Source organism: Polistes fuscatus, unplaced genomic scaffold (assembly GCF_010416935.1).
Source record: "Polistes fuscatus isolate 324 unplaced genomic scaffold, CU_Pfus_HIC Scaffold3, whole genome shotgun sequence".
Classification (NCBI taxonomy): domain Eukaryota; kingdom Metazoa; phylum Arthropoda; class Insecta; order Hymenoptera; family Vespidae; genus Polistes; species Polistes fuscatus.
Genome location: NW_025113107.1, coordinates 5,721,694 through 5,740,310, shown reverse-complemented (window position 1 = coordinate 5,740,310; position 18,617 = coordinate 5,721,694). Strand labels below are relative to the sequence as shown.

The following is an 18,617-nucleotide window of genomic DNA, read 5'->3' as shown; positions in this document are numbered from 1 at the left end:
TCGAATATAGTCCACAGAGATCAAGAGATCAAGATAAAGTAAGAAGAAAAAAAAAGAAAAAAGAAATATAATCTTAAAAAGTCTCTTAAAATCTGTTCCTTTAAGTTCGCCATCTTTGCGCGATCTGCTATAAATATTTATGAAGTTATGATACCATGCAAACTTGATAGGTTTAAAAGCATCACGTAAGCAAAGTTCAATGATAAAGACTCGTGCTACCTCATTGCTATTTAAAACCTTTCCACGATAGATAATTCCTATGGGTTCTAATGGATAAAACTAATCTTCACTCATGTCCAATATCCACGAATTCTATCAGTCTGATTAGATTTACAATTAATAAATAAAAAATAGATGAATAAGAGATGAGAAAAAAAAATTGTAAAACCAATGTATTTATATTATAAATTAATTGAACAAATTGTTTTCTGTTAAACATTAGGACCTTATTTCTATATGAAAATGATCGTTAAAGGTTGTAAAAATTATTCAAAATCGAATAGTATATTATCCTGAAAGAATGCGATTTACTTAATCGATAACTATGAAGTATAACCTTTACATAGATGTAACATTTCTCTCAAAGTAGAATGAGCCGAACCAACTAAAACATATGCCACGATCTCGTTTAATCGAATCGACAACGACTAGTTCGCACGAAATTCGTGAGAGAGAAGAAATTCTCTCATTTTTATTAAACTGGATTGCACCTATTGCCAAAGGAATTTCTCGCGCGTAAGATTTCCTCGAGAATTTTATCCGATCTCCATTGTGCCATCGCGTTTTTCTCTAATTAATATCAAAAGAAGAAGAAATGAAACAAATAAAGAAATAAAGTGAAAAGGATAACGCGAAGATGAGTTTTATGTGTATCGTTTGAAAGAAACAGCAGCAATGCTTTCAGAGATCAATTCTCGCCTCTTCAAATTCTTTTCATTCTATAACATTACAAGAAATGCGAACAGAAAGAAAATGAGAGTTAAAAGAAAATGAATTCTATGGTATTTCATCGATTTGTTAACGCTCAAGCAAAGAAATAGAATTAAGTTTTATTGGAGTATAGATCAACCTGCTTTTATCAACTAATTCTACTACTTCTACTAACAAGCTAAAAAAAAACTCATTGTAAAAGATGCAATTGAATAAACTTAAATGCAAATGTCACTGCCACGATAAACCATTAATTTCTCCGATTCGTGTTATTATTTTTTAAAACATCTCTTTTTTCACATAGCTTTCGCAAAAATATGAATTGGTCGTAAAAAAATATTCTTTTACGTTCTTTCTTTAATATCAAAATTTTGTGAACACTTATACATTTTTTTTATATGTATATATTCCACGTACGCGATTCATACAAAATTTTATATACATTTTTAAAACATCCTTTTTTACGTCAATTTCACAGAAACTTATGAATTATTTAGGAGAAAACATTTTTTTAATGTTCTTTTATTAATAACAAATTTGTTTGAACACATATATTATTTATATATATATATATATATATATATATATATATATATATATATATATATTTCACATACATAATTCATAAAAAATTTTTTAATAATTTCTTAAAACATTCTTTTTTATATAAATATCACAGAAACTTATGAATTAATCATAGAAAAATATTTGTTAACATTTTATCGTTAATAGGACATTCTTTTAGGCACTTTCTACACGTCAGTCTCTTTTAAGTTGAAATGTATCAACATTATTTACGATAAAATAATCTTTCTTTGAACTTACTTGACATACTAATATAATTTATTGTTATTATCGTTGCGCATAAGATTTCGTAAGAAAAATTTATATAGATAATTAAAAAAAGTTTATCAATTAATTACAAACATTTCAGTCATTCGTATAAGTTTGACAATTTGTTTTAAAACAACGTCGTTATATTTATATATTAACACGATTGAAAATAAATTTATCATTACGATACTTATTATCGCAAAAACTTATGAATGATTCACAAGAAAACATTTTTTTAACGTTCTTTTATTAATAACAAATTTGTTTGAACACATATATTAATTTTATATATTCTTTTTGTATATATACGAAATATTTCTTTGTTCTTATGTGTGAAATTTCTCAAAAATATTTCCAAGGCTTGACAATTTCTTAATTAAAACGGACACCTAGTCGGCTATTAAAATATGTTCTCGTATCACGGAGAGTATGATCTCATTCATATTCATATCATTCACCGAGGCGACGTGCAAGTTTGAAATACTCAAGGTAGAATAAAACGGAAGGACCAAAAATTACTCGAATCAAGAGAGAGAAAGAGTAAAAATGTCAGAACAGAAAAATGGCTCGTTTTATAAAATTTTCTAAACTTATAAAGTTTAGTAAGACACAAATAGCGATAATTCGTATAACTGTATTAAAGTTTTCAAAGACATATCGACACTTCACCATCCTTTTGCTTCTTATCATCTTACTTTCACTCTTATATTCTCGGTCTAGATTCATAATACGTATATAAAGCAAGCCTCCTTCGAAAGGATTCGTGACTTCCTCGAGTAAATCGCTTCTTTCTTTCCTTTGAATGTTTTATTTTTACCCATTGACTTCGTCGTGGTTTTATAGACATTGAGTTTCCGGCGACGTTAATGCGCTCGCGGCTTTTAAAAATTCAAGAAAGAGATAGAAACAACGATATTTCTCTTGCTTCGCAACGTAAAACAAATGGAAAAGAAAAAAAAATTAAAATTAGATCATTTGTTTGTTCGATAGTTCTTTTCCTTCTAACATTAGATCAAATTATTTCGTAATCTAATTTAGATTCGTTTCTAATGTTAATTTTAATGTATGCCAATGTAAAACAAATGTCTTGTAATGATAAAGTGCAGCAATGCTTTCTGTGCTTTGTGTTGACAGTCTTTTAAATTTAACTTTGGAATGAGGAACGATGACAACTTGATGATCTTCTTGATTAACGTATTCTTTTTCTTTATCTCCTTTTCTTTTTTTCAATTCAAACGAAGACGTTGATTTTATATCTATTTGATTTTCTCTTACTTCACTCTTTTGTCTAATCTCATTTTCTTTCTAATTCGTAATTACAAATACTATAGTCTTTCCTCGATAGATTGCTCAATAGAGATTTTGATTTATTTTTCAAATAAATCTCGTCGATTATATGCATTGATGTAATCTATGATTATCACATTAATGAACTTCATCTTATCTTATTTTTTTTATATTTACATAAAAAGTTCATTAAGATCTATTAACGCTCGAGACCTGCTTTGAACCTGCTTTGAAAGGGATAATATGCACATTTAAAAATGAATAATTATTTTAATAATTTCAATTCTTTATCACATGATAGCGTAAAATTATTGAATACAAATATTATGTTATTTGTTAGAATTCATATTTATACGAAATTCACTATACACTATAAGAATAAGAAAAATATCCAACAATTTATGCGACTCTTTGATTGTTAATTTAAACATTTTTCTTTTTTTTCTATTGATCAAATCTGAAGTTTAAATGTGAGATAAGTATTATTAAAGACAATAAACGTTGCATAAAATAAAAGAAAGACAAAAAAATGGAAAAGAAGAAGGACACGAACAAAAGATAATAAGGACAATTAAATAAATGAAAGATGTAAGAATTTTTTCTATGATAAAAATAACCGTTAAAAATATTTTACAAGGAGCCTTTTTCTTTTTCCTCTTCTTCACGTTCGACTCTACGAAATAGTAAAGGTCGTATGAAGCTATCTATCTATCTATCCATCCATCCATCCCTCTAGCTAACCATCTCTCTCATTGCTATCGAACCGTTTACATCTGTAGCCCAGGTAAAAGATGTGATCACCTTAGTCGGCACGACCGAAGCACGCGCCTTCTTCGTTTTTCATTCTCTCTCTCTCTCTCTCTCTCGCTTTCGTTCTGTTATTTTCTTAGTCTCTATTATTCCCACTCTCACTTTATCTAGAAAATTTACGATCTTGATTAACGGTATCGCTGTGCTTGCGGACTGCAACAATCGCGAATGAGAAACAAGTCTTACGTTTTCATTAAGCTCAACGCGATTCTTCTTTACACGTATTTGTATGTTTACACGTATACGTGAAATATATATTTACGTGTAGAAAATTTCAATGAAGAGTAGAAGGTAAGTTGTTGGTTTTAAACCTCATTGGTAGATTTAAAATGGTAGTTCGAGTTGTGTGGAGTTTAGATGAAAATCGAAAGCAAGTCAATCGTAAATGAGATTCCAGTCGTATCCTTATCCAGTATTCGCAACTGACTCAAATATTACCTTATTTGTTAATATAGTAAATCGACTATATTACTACTTGCTGTGTATGTGTGTTTTTTTTTTAATAATAGTAGAAGTATCACAAATGTTTCAGATTTTTAGAGCGAGAAGATAAATATAATATAATATATCATTTATGTATTTATAATTATGGTATATATAATATTAACAATATTAATTATTTATATATATTATATTATTATATTACACATACTCATAAACATACATTTTATATGTGATAAATGTTTTTGCAGCGCGCGAATTCTTTGGATACTTAACTTGAATTTCTTAATTAAAAAAGAAACAAGATGTCAATATGGCGCGAGTAATCAGTCATAATTAGTTGAGATATCGATCTGAAATCTCTGCTAAGAATGACGTATATATTTATACGTTGTTATGTGTACTTGATTGACCTTGAGAATGGAGAGCGTTTGCGATAGACGCATGCAATATAGTGAGTTACGACGCAGCAAATAACCGGTTGGAGGGGTCACTAGCCGTCATTGTCAGGGACGTTAGGCTAGCAAGGACACAAGATCGTAGCACGGACGCGTCATTCGCCTTCTCCGATCGTCCCAGACAACTCGTCTACGTCCTGTCTTTTCTCGATCTTTCGATAACATCTTTTCTTTTTTTCTTCCTTCCTTTTTTTTTATCTTCTCGTACCAACAATTTATCCTTTAGCATAAACACTGGCGTTTCTTTACATTCATATTAGTTTTCGCTTTCCCGATAAAAAAATTCATGTATAAGAATTTTATTAATCGATATTAATAATAATTGATTACAAAAGGGAAGGGTCAAGTTGACAGGATCATACACTGGGCAAGCAGTAATAAACCCATTATTTAATTGTTTCGAAGAAACCAAAGGGAAAAGTTTCCACATTCATTCCTATATATGAATTCGCGTGTCAGATGAAAAAATCAATTTTTTAGTTTGAAATTTTATTTTTTAAAGCTTTTATAATTGCCCGCCCCGTGTTAGACTCAAAACTTTTCATCCTATCGTTATTTATTAAGCTGTGAACTTTACACCATGCCCATGTATATTTTTATAATAATTTCTATTTTTTTTATTTAAATTGTAAAAAATTTATTTTTCCATTTAACTCTGCTTTCCATGCAACACTGTGTCTGATCCTGATAGACCCTTACAACTGTGTAGAATTTGAAAGCAATCGATATCTTGATTCTTCCCTCATTAATATGATACCAATTACTGTACAATTTTCTTAGAGATTCTTCTCCTAATATTTTAATTATTATAATTTAAATAAATTTTGTCATTTTTAATTTCAGAATAGAAAAGAAAAAAAATAATAAATTATGAATAATATTACGGTTAATCAAATAGTCATTTATATAAATGATTGGAATTATTTTTTTGTAAAATAGAATGTATAGAATAATATTGACATGACATGGGTTTTTGAAATAGTCGTAAGAAAAGTTCAAAGGATTTTAAAGATAATCTGAATGCTGGTTGGTAAAGCATATTGCAACCTATTAAACGTATTATTTGCGAAATAGTACTTTCGTTCGAGTACTGCTAACGAAGAGGCATTAACGATCACTTACGCGTAATTTTCAAGCTCTCTAATTATGAAGACTGCCGTCCAATGTGAAATACATTTACGACCAGTTCTATCTTCTCTTACATTTGCTTGACGTCTTCCTTTCTTTAAGGTGCTGACCGATTAAGCAACGTGATTAAATTACGAATGTGTCTTTATCCTCCTCTATCTCACCATCTCAACAAATTGGCATACATAAATCTTTTTATATTACCGGATCGAAGTCCGATACAATATGTTTCCCTTTGTTTGTTAAATTATATTACGAAAACCAAACCTTTTCGATGAGATCACTGAAATTGTTACTTACTATAAACAAAAAATATTACAAAGATAGCTAAAAGTTATATACAAGATAATAAAATTAATGGTTACGATGGAAAAAGATAAGCAATAAAAATACATTCTTAAAAATTCGATCTATCTTATCTATCCATTTATCTATTTATCTTCGTTATTTGTTATTTCATCTCAGGGAAAAACGAAGTAGCAGTAGCAGCAGCAATCGAATAAAGCAACATTGATGTTTCTAATCACTTGAAATTCGCTTTTTAATAGATCTGTATTCTTTATTTATCTGATTTTTACTGTACCAATCGATTTAGTATTATCGCGATCCTTTTACACGGATGCTCAATGACAAAGTAACAAATTGAACAATATATCAAGTACACTGACAGTCGTGTCCTTCTTTTTAAACCATTAGGTGGCTCTTTTTACGCACCTGTTTCTTGATCTTTTTCATGATCTATAAGGACGATCTATATTTGGCGCAAAGTTTATTGGATTAGATCGTACATCAGGGATCTTAATTACATTGACATTTATAACTCGCAACACGTTCTAACGAAAGGATTCAATATCAAATTTTTATTGTCCAAGTTGAAATATGGAGTTTAAATTATTGTAATCAAAGAATAAATGTATCCAACGATAAGTGTAAGTAATGCAACATGATTGATTGAAAATTAATTATCTCTTCTGTTCTTCATTTTAAAATAGTTACAGTCAATGTTGCTACATTCTTAATTAAAATTAATTATTATTACATTAATATATCGAGGGTGAGGCTAGTAACCTACCCTCGGTGTAAAAACAATAAAGTGCTCCCGGAAATAGCAATAAAAAAGCTATTATAACAAGAGACAAGGTCCTCATAAAAAGAAGAAGAAAAAGAAGACATTAATATATATATATATATATTTATATTGAATTGATATTACGTTAATTAATGTTGCAAATAAATATCTCCATTTAAACAATTAAATTGATAGCAATAAGAATATAACTGCATTATTTAAATCAAAAAGCATTGCAATAATCTATGAATGAAACCTATTTCATTCGCGTAAGGGAAAAAGGAAAAAAACGAAATGGAGGAAAGAAAAATATTTGTTATTTCATAGCGCAGACAGTTGGATAAAAATAAAAATAAATAGAAAAAATAAAAAAAACTTTGCTCGAAGGATTCCCCAGTGGCCACGAAGATGCATCACGAACCAACCTTCTGCCTCGAGTTCTCTTTTCCGATATATCGACGATCCTTTCGTTATTCCACGCGTACAGCAAGCCCCAACCAAGTTCTTTCTCCCTCTTTCTCTCTCACTCTCGTATTTTTCTCGAAATCGTAAATTGTATGTACGTATCTATACGTGTATAGACGTATACAGATGCACACGCGTATAAATGTACTCGTATTGGTACCTAAGCATTCTCATCGAAGCGCATCGCTTTGGAACGAGCGAGCATTGAGCAATAAGTGCGAGAATGGTCACCGAGATAAATCGAGATTCGCAAGGATGCTACTGCTTCTGCTGCTTCTGCTGCTTCTGCTGCTGCTACTGCTGCTCCGTTTCACACGTTTCACCCCGATTGAAATCGAAGACAATTTCTGCATTTACGGAATTAACGTGACACTTTGTGAATACTCTGACCGCATTCTAATAGTTGACTCTTTAAACGAAACTTTATAGCTAGTCCTACTATTTACTTCGTTACAAAAATAGAACTTTAAATATTTCTTTCCTAATTAATCTTAAAAGGTCATTAATTTTCTCACAACTAATCGATTTTTACCTTGAAAGTGACTCATATACTTTGCGAATAAAAAACATCATCGATTGTTTGATATTAACAAATTTAGAAATTATCTTTAGGGTATCGTCGATGGTTAATGGCGTTCATATTTCATTTGTATTTTTTTATTAATATCGCAAGTCAATAAAATCACAATTAAATAAAAAGTCAAATAGAATTGTTTGTTGGCGTTTTTATGATTTGAAATGACGTTATTGATGATTTTAATGATTTATTTTGTATTTATTTGCTTTTTACTAAATTATCATTTGTTTCGTATAGGATTAACAATGAAACGTAGGTAGAAATATATTTTTAGGAGAGAACAAAAACTGGAAGAAGAGAAAAAGAAATAAAGAAAAACGTTGGAATAATACCAGAGTTTATGTACTGGGGTCTCCATGTGGTTCCCAAGAGAGACCGCGAAATTGTAGTAGCAGTGTTATACCGGACGATGAAGGGTCACAAGAGAATTCTCGTTTGTAAAATTTACGTGACCACGTATGGACGTGTCATCATGGCATTCGTAGGTGCTCGTACAGTATCCCTGAATTTATGTAACTCCCTCTCATTTGCATTAGCGACTTTCTGTTACTACGTATATTTATAATAGAATGAAAATGAGAAATATCAAATGTAGAAAATGGAAAAAGATAGATGCAAATGGACTTGCAAACAAAAATGTAATCTTTCAAATAATTTGATATAATATCTTCTTCTTCTTCTTTTTATTAGGACTTCGTCCTGTTATAGCTTTTATTGCTATTTCCAGAAGCGCTTTATTGTTTTCACCGAGGGTAGGTTGCTAGCTATTATAATATTATATTAACCCTTTTGTTCCTAATGAATATATATACTGATAGTCCATTTAAAAGGTCAGTAAGCGAACTACTGACCCATATAGGAGTCGTTAAAATTTATATTCTATCATATATTATATTATTTTCTATAAACCAAAATAATATTACAATTAAGGAAAAAGAAATAAATAATTCTTGCAAAGGCGTTTCCTTTATTTCACATATTAAACTATACATAATGGCATCCCACGTAGGAGTCTCGAACCATCTTTATAAAATTACGCATATGGATGTGTATAATATAAAAAGTATAAAATTATATATATACTATAATTATGTTAAATCTCATTCCTTGCAACAGATAAGGATGATACTGTTCGGAGAATATTATTCGGATCTTTGTTTAACGTGTATGTCCTTCATATTATCAAAAACATGAAAGAATTAGATATTAAAGATCCGAATAATTGTCTCTATTGATTTTGTTTCTTAATAATATGGTAGTCGATTTAATAATATATCGATATTACATGTTAATATCGAAATAAATAAATATATATCGTGTGATAATACCTTGCGAGATACGTTCCAACGATCTTTTCGTTACTGTTCTCTCTAATCGCACTTAATTTTGTCTAATTCTACGAGTTATTCTGCTACTAACTTTCTGTTACGAGTAGGTGAATTTAAAAATACCTATAATAAAACTATCATTGTTTTCTTTATACAAAATATTTTTTAAATATAAAATACGTCCATTTTTTAGTTGCTTTATATAACATAATAATCACTTTTAATCTAGTTCTTTGCATTATGAAACAAAACGAAAAATTAAATCTGCGATCTATTAAAACTAATTTGTAGAATAAAAGAACGAAGATGTAAAGTAATTCGAGAAAAAAATGTATAAAACTCGTAACAGAAAGAAAAAAAATAGACTTACTTAATGGTAACATTAAAAGTTACTTTAAAGAAACCTGCACGACGAAACAAATATCGTAAAAGAAATGATTAAATTATCCATCGGAATGAATAGCATATTACTTAACTTAGCTAAAAGGTAAGAAGGTTTGTATTTACAATATGGTTCAAGTATCACCAACGGCGATTGTTACGCGTGAAATTTTAAATTAACGCAGTTAAATAATTAATAAGATTAACCGACTCGGGGTGGCAAGTATTCGCGTTCTGGTTTCGAAGGCCCTTGAGGCGGAAATGGCGTTTCTCCTGGAGATGGTTTAACATCAGGAAAACCACCAGGTCTCGACGGACCTGACGGTCCACTGGGAAATGATGACCCACCTGGTCTATATCCTGGTCCTCCCGGACCTCCATGACCGCCTGGACCACCAGGACCACTCGGTCCTAGAGGTCCAGTAGGTGCTAAATATGCAGGTCCCCCTGGATATCCACTGGGTTTTCCATTTTGTCCCACAGGACCTCCTGGGCTACCCGGACCACTACCAGGATAACCTCCTGGTCCCCCTGGCCCTCCTGGTCCTCCTGGTCCACCTGGGCTACCAGAACCATGTTCTCCTCCACCGGGATATCCTCCATGACTTCCAGGTCCTCCAGGTCCACCGCCAGGGAAACCGCCCGGACCGCTCGGGCCTCCTGGTCCTCCTGGTTTACCACCTGGATAACCACCAGGACCGCTTGGGCCTCCTGGCCCTCCTGGTTTACCGCCTGGATAGCCTCCTGGACCACCTGAACCTCCTGGACCTCCTGGACCTCCAGGTCCACCGCCTGGGTATCCACCGGGACCGCTTGGGCCTCCTGGTCCTCCAGGTCCTCCAGGTCCACCGCCCGGGTATCCACCGGGACCGCTTGGGCCTCCTGGTCCTCCTGGTCCTCCTGGTTTACCGCCTGGATAGCCTCCTGGACCACCTGAACCTCCAGGTCCTCCAGGTCCTCCAGGTCCACCGCCCGGGTATCCACCAGGACCGCTTGGGCCTCCTGGTCCTCCTGGTCCTCCTGGTTTACCGCCTGGATAACCACCTGGACCTCCTGGACCTCCAGGTCCACCGCCTGGGTATCCACCGGGACCGCTTGGGCCTCCTGGTCCTCCAGGTCCTCCTGGTCCTCCTGGTTTACCGCCTGGATAACCACCTGGACCTCCTGGTCCTCCTGGTCCTCCAGGTCCACCGCCAGGGTAACCTCCCGGACCACTTGGGCCTCCTGGTCCTCCTGGTCCTCCTGGTTTACCACCTGGGTATCCACCGGGACCGCTTGGCCCTCCTGGTCCTCCTGGTTTACCGCCTGGATAACCACCTGGACCTCCTGGTCCTCCAGGTCCACCGCCAGGGTAGCCACCGGGACCGCTTGGGCCACCTGGTCCTCCTGGTCCTCCTGGTTTACCACCTGGATAACCTCCTGGACCTCCTGGACCCCCCGGTCCACCGCCAGGATATCCACCTGGTCCTCCTGGGCCCCCTGGTCCACCTGGTCCGCCTCCAGGAAAACCTCCAGGTCCTCCAGGTCCACCGCCGGGATATCCTCCAGGTCCACCAGGACCTCCTGGCCCTCCTGGTTTACCGCCAGGATAACCTCCTGGACCTCCTGGACCCCCCGGTCCACCGCCAGGATATCCACCTGGTCCTCCTGGGCCCCCTGGTCCACCTGGTCCGCCTCCAGGAAAACCTCCAGGTCCACCTGTCCCGCCGGGAAACCCTCCAGGGCCTCCTGGGCCTCCAGGGAACATTTCAGGCCCTCCCATTATAGTGTAGTCATAAATATTTTCATTCAAATAGTAGAAATTTGGAGCAGTGCTACAGTCGAATTGGTTCCACCACACACAGACAAAATATTGTTGATGAAAGATTGTTCCATTCGGGCAAAGGAAATCGTAAGTTTTATTATTGGCACAAATATGGAAGACTTGGCACTGAGCTTCAACATCTGCATAATATCCAGGAAATTGCTGATCTTCACAACGGAAACTTGTTTCTGGTATGTCAGAATATATGGGATAATCACGACCAGGCTCGCCAGGTATCGCAGAATAATCACCCTCGTCGTAAGGCTCTTCATTTCCATTTGAGCCTGGAAAACCGCCAGGGAAACCACCAGGTCCCCCAGGGCCACCAGGACCTCCTGGTCCTCCTGGGCTTTGTGGTCCTCCACCGGGAAAGCCTCCAGGACTTCCTGGACCGCCAGGTCTACCGCCTGGATACCCTCCAGGTCCTCCTGGGCCTCCTGGGCTTCCTGGTCCACCAGGGCCTTGCGGGCCCCCGCTAGGATAGCCTCCAGGACTTCCTGGTCCGCCAGGTCTTCCGCCCGGATACCCTCCCGGTCCTCCTGGGCCTCCTGGGCCTCCTGGTCCACCAGGGCCTTGTGGGCCCCCGCTAGGATAGCCTCCAGGACTTCCTGGTCCGCCAGGTCTTCCGCCCGGATACCCTCCCGGTCCTCCTGGGCCTCCTGGGCCTCCAGGTCCACCAGGGCCTTGTGGGCCCCCGGTAGGATAACCTCCAGGACTTCCTGGTCCGCCAGGTCTTCCGCCCGGATACCCTCCTGGGCCTCCTGGGCCTCCTGGTCCTCCTGGGCCTTGTGACCCTCCACTTGGATAACCTCCTGGACTTCCTGGTCCACCAGGTCTTCCACCCGGATATCCTCCCGGACCTCCTGGGCCTCCTGGTCCTCCTGGCCCACTCGGGCCTTGTGGTCCTCCACCGGGATAGCCTCCAGGACTTCCTGGACTTCCAGGTCTACCGCCAGGATATCCTCCTGGTCCTCCTGGGCCTCCTGGGCCTCCTGGTCCACCAGGGCCTTGTGGGCCCCCGCTAGGATAACCTCCTGGACTTCCTGGTCCACCAGGTCTTCCGCCTGGATATCCTCCCGGACCTCCTGGGCCTCCTGGTCCTCCTGGTCCTCCTGGGCCTTGTGGTCCTCCACTTGGATAGCCTCCTGGACTTCCTGGACTTCCAGGTCTACCGCCAGGATATCCTCCTGGTCCTCCTGGGCCTCCTGGGCCTCCTGGTCCACCAGGGCCTTGTGGGCCCCCGCTAGGATAACCTCCAGGACTTCCTGGTCCGCCAGGTCTTCCGCCAGGATATCCTCCCGGTCCTCCTGGGCCTCCTGGTCCTCCTGGCCCACTCGGGCCTTGTGGTCCTCCACCGGGATAGCCTCCAGGACTTCCTGGACTTCCAGGTCTGCCGCCAGGATATCCTCCCGGTCCTCCTGGGCCTCCTGGTCCTCCTGGGCCTTGTGGTCCTCCACTTGGATAACCTCCTGGACTTCCTGGTGCACCAGGTCTTCCGCCCGGATATCCTCCCGGTCCCCCTGGTCCTCCTGGGCCTTGTGGTCCTCCACTTGGATAGCCTCCAGGACTTCCTGGTCCACTAGGTCTTCCGCCCGGATATCCTCCCGGACCTCCTGGGCCCCCTGGTCCTCCTGGTCCACCTGGGCCTTGTGGTCCTCCACTTGGATAGCCTCCAGGACTTCCTGGTCCACCAGGTCTTCCGCCCGGATATCCTCCTGGACCTCCTGTACCTCCTGGTCCTCCTGGGCCTCCTGGTCGTCCACTAGGGTATCCTCCGGGTGTTCCTGGTCTTCCACTTGGATATCCTCCTGGCCCACTTGGTCCTCCCTGTCCTGGTCCTTGTTGTCCATCACCAGGATAACCTCCTGGACCTTCCGTAAAACCAGGTCCCCCTGGTCTTCCGCTAGGATAGCCTCCATGTCCTCCAGGTCCTTGTGGTCCGCCCCCAGGAAAACTACCAGGACCTCCTGATCCACCGGGTCCGTTGCTCGGAAAACCTGGTCCACTTGGTTTTCCGCCAGGATAACCTCCAGGTCCTCCCGAGCCTCCTGGTCCTCCCGGTCCTCCAGGTCCACCACCAGGATATCCACCAGGGCTTCCTGGACCACTTGGTTTCCCACTAGGATATCCTCCAGGTCCTCCGTTTCCACCTGATCCTCCAGGAGCACTTGGCGATGGATATCCTCCAGGAGCACCTGGCGATGGATATCCACCTGGAGTTCCAGGAAAACCTGGTCCTCCTGGCTTGCCACCGTGATCACCGCCTGGTGTTAGCGGATTGTTAGGCCTAGGATAACTATAACCCTGTTCTGCCTGAAATCCAAATAATTAAATATTCTAATATTTTTAAAAGGAGAATGTTTTTAAGGAAGATTTTATCGACGATGAAAACAATTCTGTTTGAATTCATCATTTACTTGACATTTAAAGGGAAATTGCTATAGCTCGATGAATCATTAAGGTCCTAACACTTTAGTTTTCCGACTCAACCCACAACCTACGTGAATCACTTAACCACTTTAGAATATTACGTACGTTGACATTAGGCACTTATATATTCTTCGCGCTTTATGCATTTCTGTCTCGTGACAAGTATAGCCAGGAGAGTTGGCTACAACACACGGTGGTTTCTATATTCTATACTTGGTGTAATCTATCGATATTACATCATCGTGAAAAGAGGAAGAAAACCGATCGAACTGTTGACGACTTTGTGTTACGAGAATGGCGCAATGGTTAATAAGAATTTCATGCTGGAAGATTAATTTTCATTTGGGTTACACGCTTGTCAAAAAGTAATAACAGCTTCATTTAGCAAATGCATTTATAACGATATATTAAAACGATCAAATACTCACCGTGCAAGCGTGGAAGATAGCTAGCGAAGCTGAAACATGTAAACACAGGTATCATTACAACACATATACAGACTGTAACTCGATTCATTAATATTAAAGGAAACACATCGTTCTTATTCACATGACAAATTATTTGTTGTTCCCGAAATTAATAAATCATTTTGTACATTCTATGTACATATAAGTAATTTAAATGCAAACAATCGTAAATTATTTTAGAACACTTTCTTCCTCGTTCGTCTAAAATAACAATTCTAGTGCTTCTTCAAAGACAAACGTTAAATAAAATTGATTACGAAAATAGGCGAAGAAAACTCGGTAAAACTTATGCGTATAGAGCCACGCGTACGCATTACACCGATTGAATGTAAATAAAAATGCATAAGTGTTTCTCTGTCTCTTTTCTCATCCTTTGTTTGGTTGATCCTCTCTAGAAATCATGCTACTAACATGCCTAACATCTTTTATCCTCTTCTTCCTAACTCGTAAAATATTTTCTCTCTCTCTCTCTCTCCTTCTTTTTCTTTACATTCAACGTTGAACGAATGCATGAGAAAGCACGGATTCCTTGTCACGTCTTACCTTCTCTTTCTCCCTATTTCTTTCCCTCTCTATCTTTCTCTTCTTTCTGTCGGTGATAGTCGACAATGCTTCTTAATTAATTAGGCGGGAAGTTATGTCAGAGAGATATTTCAGGCCATTTCTCTCATGTGAGATTCGCACGCAACCCGGGCACCGTCACCGCGACGAATTGCGTACGCTTGCTTTTATTACGCGACAATGATGAAAAATAAGATGTGATGGAAGAAAAAGAGAAGAAGAAAAAAAAAGAGAACTCACTAATATTTGTTTCGTCATATTGTTACGCTCGTCGACACTTTAAGGTTATTGTTCTAAATAATGAAAGAAATCTAGGGTCCTCCATCTTGACAGAAAATCGCACGATCGTCTTAATCATTTCTAATCGATTTTTTCAATACTTAATATCCTTTCTTATTAAAAAAAGAACAAAAAAACAAACAAACAGATCGTATATGATTAGATAATCTTAATGATCGAGATGATTTCATGTATAGATTACATAAGATAGATTTGATTTAATTAATTTAAACAGTTCGTTAAGATTAAAAAAGAAAAAAAAAGAAAAGGAAGGAATAAACGTAGTAGTTGTACAATATTAAGCGAATTGTTCGATAAGCCTCTTCGTGTATTTCTTGGTCAACGTAAAAAGAGTCAATCTTTAACGGGGAGGAGAAACAATGGACGATGGAGATCGAGAAACGGTCGAGCTTCGCGTGATCTAAGAAGATCATCTGAACGCGATACGCCGAGGAAGTCTCGCTTGTGTTTCACGTTCGAGAGAATCTTCGAACTATTCGTCGTTACACTTGTATTGCGCGACTAGGTGTTCCGAGCAATGGCGTAATCTGACAACTACAACACAACAAATAAAGAAATAGTTAACACTATTGTGGTACAACTTTCTCCAAAAATATATTTTCTTTTGTCTATTTTATCTAGCAAAATGTAGGACGTCGTAAAATTTGCTTTCAAGATTTGCAATCATTTTTATATTTTACTAATTTCGTTTAATTATATCATCAAAAAATTTATTTCTAACGTTTCGGCTAAAACGCGACAACGTCAGTTTTGCGTTGAATTTATTTCTTTATTTCTAATTTTCAATTTTTATAATTATATTAATTTTTGAATACTTTTGATGAACTTTTGATAATTATCTTTCTATACCATATTTTTCTAAATATAAATTAGAATTAATATAAATTAATATAAAAAGCACTATGACTTTCACGTTGGATAATATTTTTGTAGATGCGAAAAAAATTGGGGGCATAGAAAAACAAAAAGTAGAAAAAGAAATGTCTAAATCATTCGTAATATTTAAAAAGAAATTAGCTTTTTTTTCTATGAAAACGCTGTAAAGCTTAATGATCTTTCAGTATAGAAGAAATGTGGAGCATCCGTTTTCTATCCCACTTCATGTTCATTAGCATAAAGACGTGCATGTAGTTTGTACATAAAACTCAAGGATTAATATCATTCGTCCCTTTTCATTCTCTTTCTTTCATTCTCTTTTCCTTTTTAAAGTTGGCGAAAAAAAATGAAAAAAGGAAAAGAGAAGGATGTCTGAAATTGCACCAACAGGCCGCATACACTTGACCTTTATTTTAAGTACGGATGATCTTAAGCGTAAAGAATGGCCCCATAAAAATGTAAAAGTCTGCTGGTGGAACAATACCAGCTGTTAGGCACGAGGACCATCTTATCTTTAATGTATTATAATTAGAGGAAGTTACGAAAAAGTGGACCTTGTTGTTTGTTGTTAGAAGGTTCGAATGAAATTTCGAATTCTCTTTGATTAATTGCTCTCTCTTTTTCTCTTTCTTTCTATTTTTCTTTCTCTCTGTCTATCTTTTTAATCGTCCTTGAACATACACATGAATTTCTACGTATTGCAAAAAGTCTGACATTAAAATTATTTGTAAAAATTCTTGATTAATGTGTACACATGTGCATAAAAATTATTTGTCTATCCTTCACCGACTTTTCTTCGAATAAAGTGAATTAATAAAAAATTATGAAGATAAAAATGATAATAACAAAATAATTTATCTACGATATCATTGTCTGCATTCGCATATGTTTCTCCTTTCAAATAAAATGTACGTTTTAAGAAGTGCATGTAAAGATTCACCAAGGATGGATATGAATCAAGGACTACGACGCTACGACATTGTCGAAGAATGTTAATCTAATTGCAATTGAAGTACTAACGAGCGAGAAGATGGTAAGAAAATAAAAAAAAAAAAGAGAGAAAAATGGATAACAATAATGTTCTTCGTCGAAAGACATACATGATGTCCATAATCATTATAGAATTTCTTTGCTGTGCACATTACAATGATTATACGCTTAGGATTGTTTTATTCTATGCTTTCTCCGACGTCAAAAATAACTTATGAAATGTGGATAGAAATTAAAAGAACATGAATTTTTTGTCGAAATTAGCATGGAATAATTTGAGAAAAAAGAATTAAAATAATTTGGTAATTACCTATCAATAATAATCGCAGCCCCATGATTGGTGACGCTGCTCTTCTTAATTGTTAGCCTGTAAAAGAGAATAAATAAAAAAAAAACAAGGACAAAGTCCTTCGTTAGTTTGTTCTTCTTCATTTCACTTCCGCGAATAAGAGGAAATTCTACGAGTTTTCCAATTAATGGAAAAAAATAGATGAAAATGAAAATGCGAAAGATAGTCGGGATTCTTTGAGATCACTTTTCTTAGAAATAAATCATAAAGAAATGCGGTCAGGGTGATAATTAAGAAAAAAAGAAAGAAAAAAAAAAGAACGGACCACTGTATATCGAACTTAATCTTGTGGAGAACCTTGACGCGTTAACACTGAAGCTACTAGTTCCGTTCACATGGGCACTTGAAATTGGACAAATTTGGTGATGTCAGTGTCATTACAAAACAATAAGGGAGAACAAAGTTACAAGGAACTCTCGACTTAATGAGACAAATCTAACATTTATAGTTGTACTCGAGATTTATTTGAAACTTTTCAAGTATCCGCACTAAAACGCAATTTTATTATCGATCGATCAAAAAGCAAAGATGAGAAGAAAGAAAAGAAGATGAAGAAAAAAAACCAAAATAAATTGTATAGGAAGAAGACGCGAGGAACAGGTAAAAGAAGAAAATGGATGAGGAAGGTGAGGACTCACCTAACCGATCCGTCGAGTAAAAGACACCGGGATGTAAGTCAGTAAGAATGACTGATGGTGGAGGTGTTTGAGCGATCATATATACTCTTACCGAACGCAACCCCCAACCAAGTAGCTCTGGGTAAACTCCCCACCAACGATTATCCAGGGATGCTTCGTTTATCCTTCGTTGATGTACATACGTACCTACAACAGTCCATGTTAAGTTTACCTCCTTCTCTTCTTCTAGTTGTCCTTCTTTCTTTCTTTCTCTACTAACTAAGTAAATCCCTCTTCTGCTTTTTTTAGCAGCGCTTGGCCAACGAGGCTATAGGGACGCGATCTCGTTGGCGATGGAGGTGGAGGCGGTTGTTATAGTGGAAGGTGATGGTGGTAGTGGTAGTAGTGGTGGTGGTTGTGGTGGTGGAGGAGGTACCTGTGTTATCCGTAGAAACGAAGAGGAACGACAAGGAACGACCTCACGACGACAACGACAAAGTAAGTGACCCACCAAC

General features: G+C 37.4%; 1 protein-coding gene across 1 annotated transcript; it reads right to left on the bottom strand.

Annotated features, from left to right (window-relative positions):
- Window positions 1-8,946: 8,946 nt before the first annotated feature.
- Window positions 8,947-18,384, bottom strand: LOC122519543 (collagen alpha-1(I) chain-like). Its single transcript, XM_043639057.1, has 4 exons — window positions 18,124-18,384; window positions 17,447-17,503; window positions 14,371-14,399; window positions 8,947-13,825 (listed from the first exon to the last, which is right to left on the bottom strand). Exons 2-4 carry the CDS (start codon window positions 17,469-17,471, stop codon window positions 9,911-9,913), a joined length of 3,969 nt encoding a protein of 1,322 aa, XP_043494992.1. The 5' UTR covers window positions 17,472-17,503; window positions 18,124-18,384; the 3' UTR covers window positions 8,947-9,910.
- Between the last annotated feature and the right edge of the window lie 233 nt (window positions 18,385-18,617).

Bases quoted from the DNA above. Each gene is read 5' to 3' on its own strand.
- LOC122519543 (XM_043639057.1), bottom strand. From the start codon at position 17,471: ATGGGGCTGCGATTATTATTGATAG. The intron at 14,400-17,446 runs GTAATTACCAAA...TACATGTTTCAG, and splicing joins GCTGCGATTATTATTGATAG to CTTCGCTAGCTATCTTCCAC. The intron at 13,826-14,370 runs GTGAGTATTTGA...TTTGGATTTCAG, and splicing joins CTATCTTCCACGCTTGCACG to GCAGAACAGGGTTATAGTTA.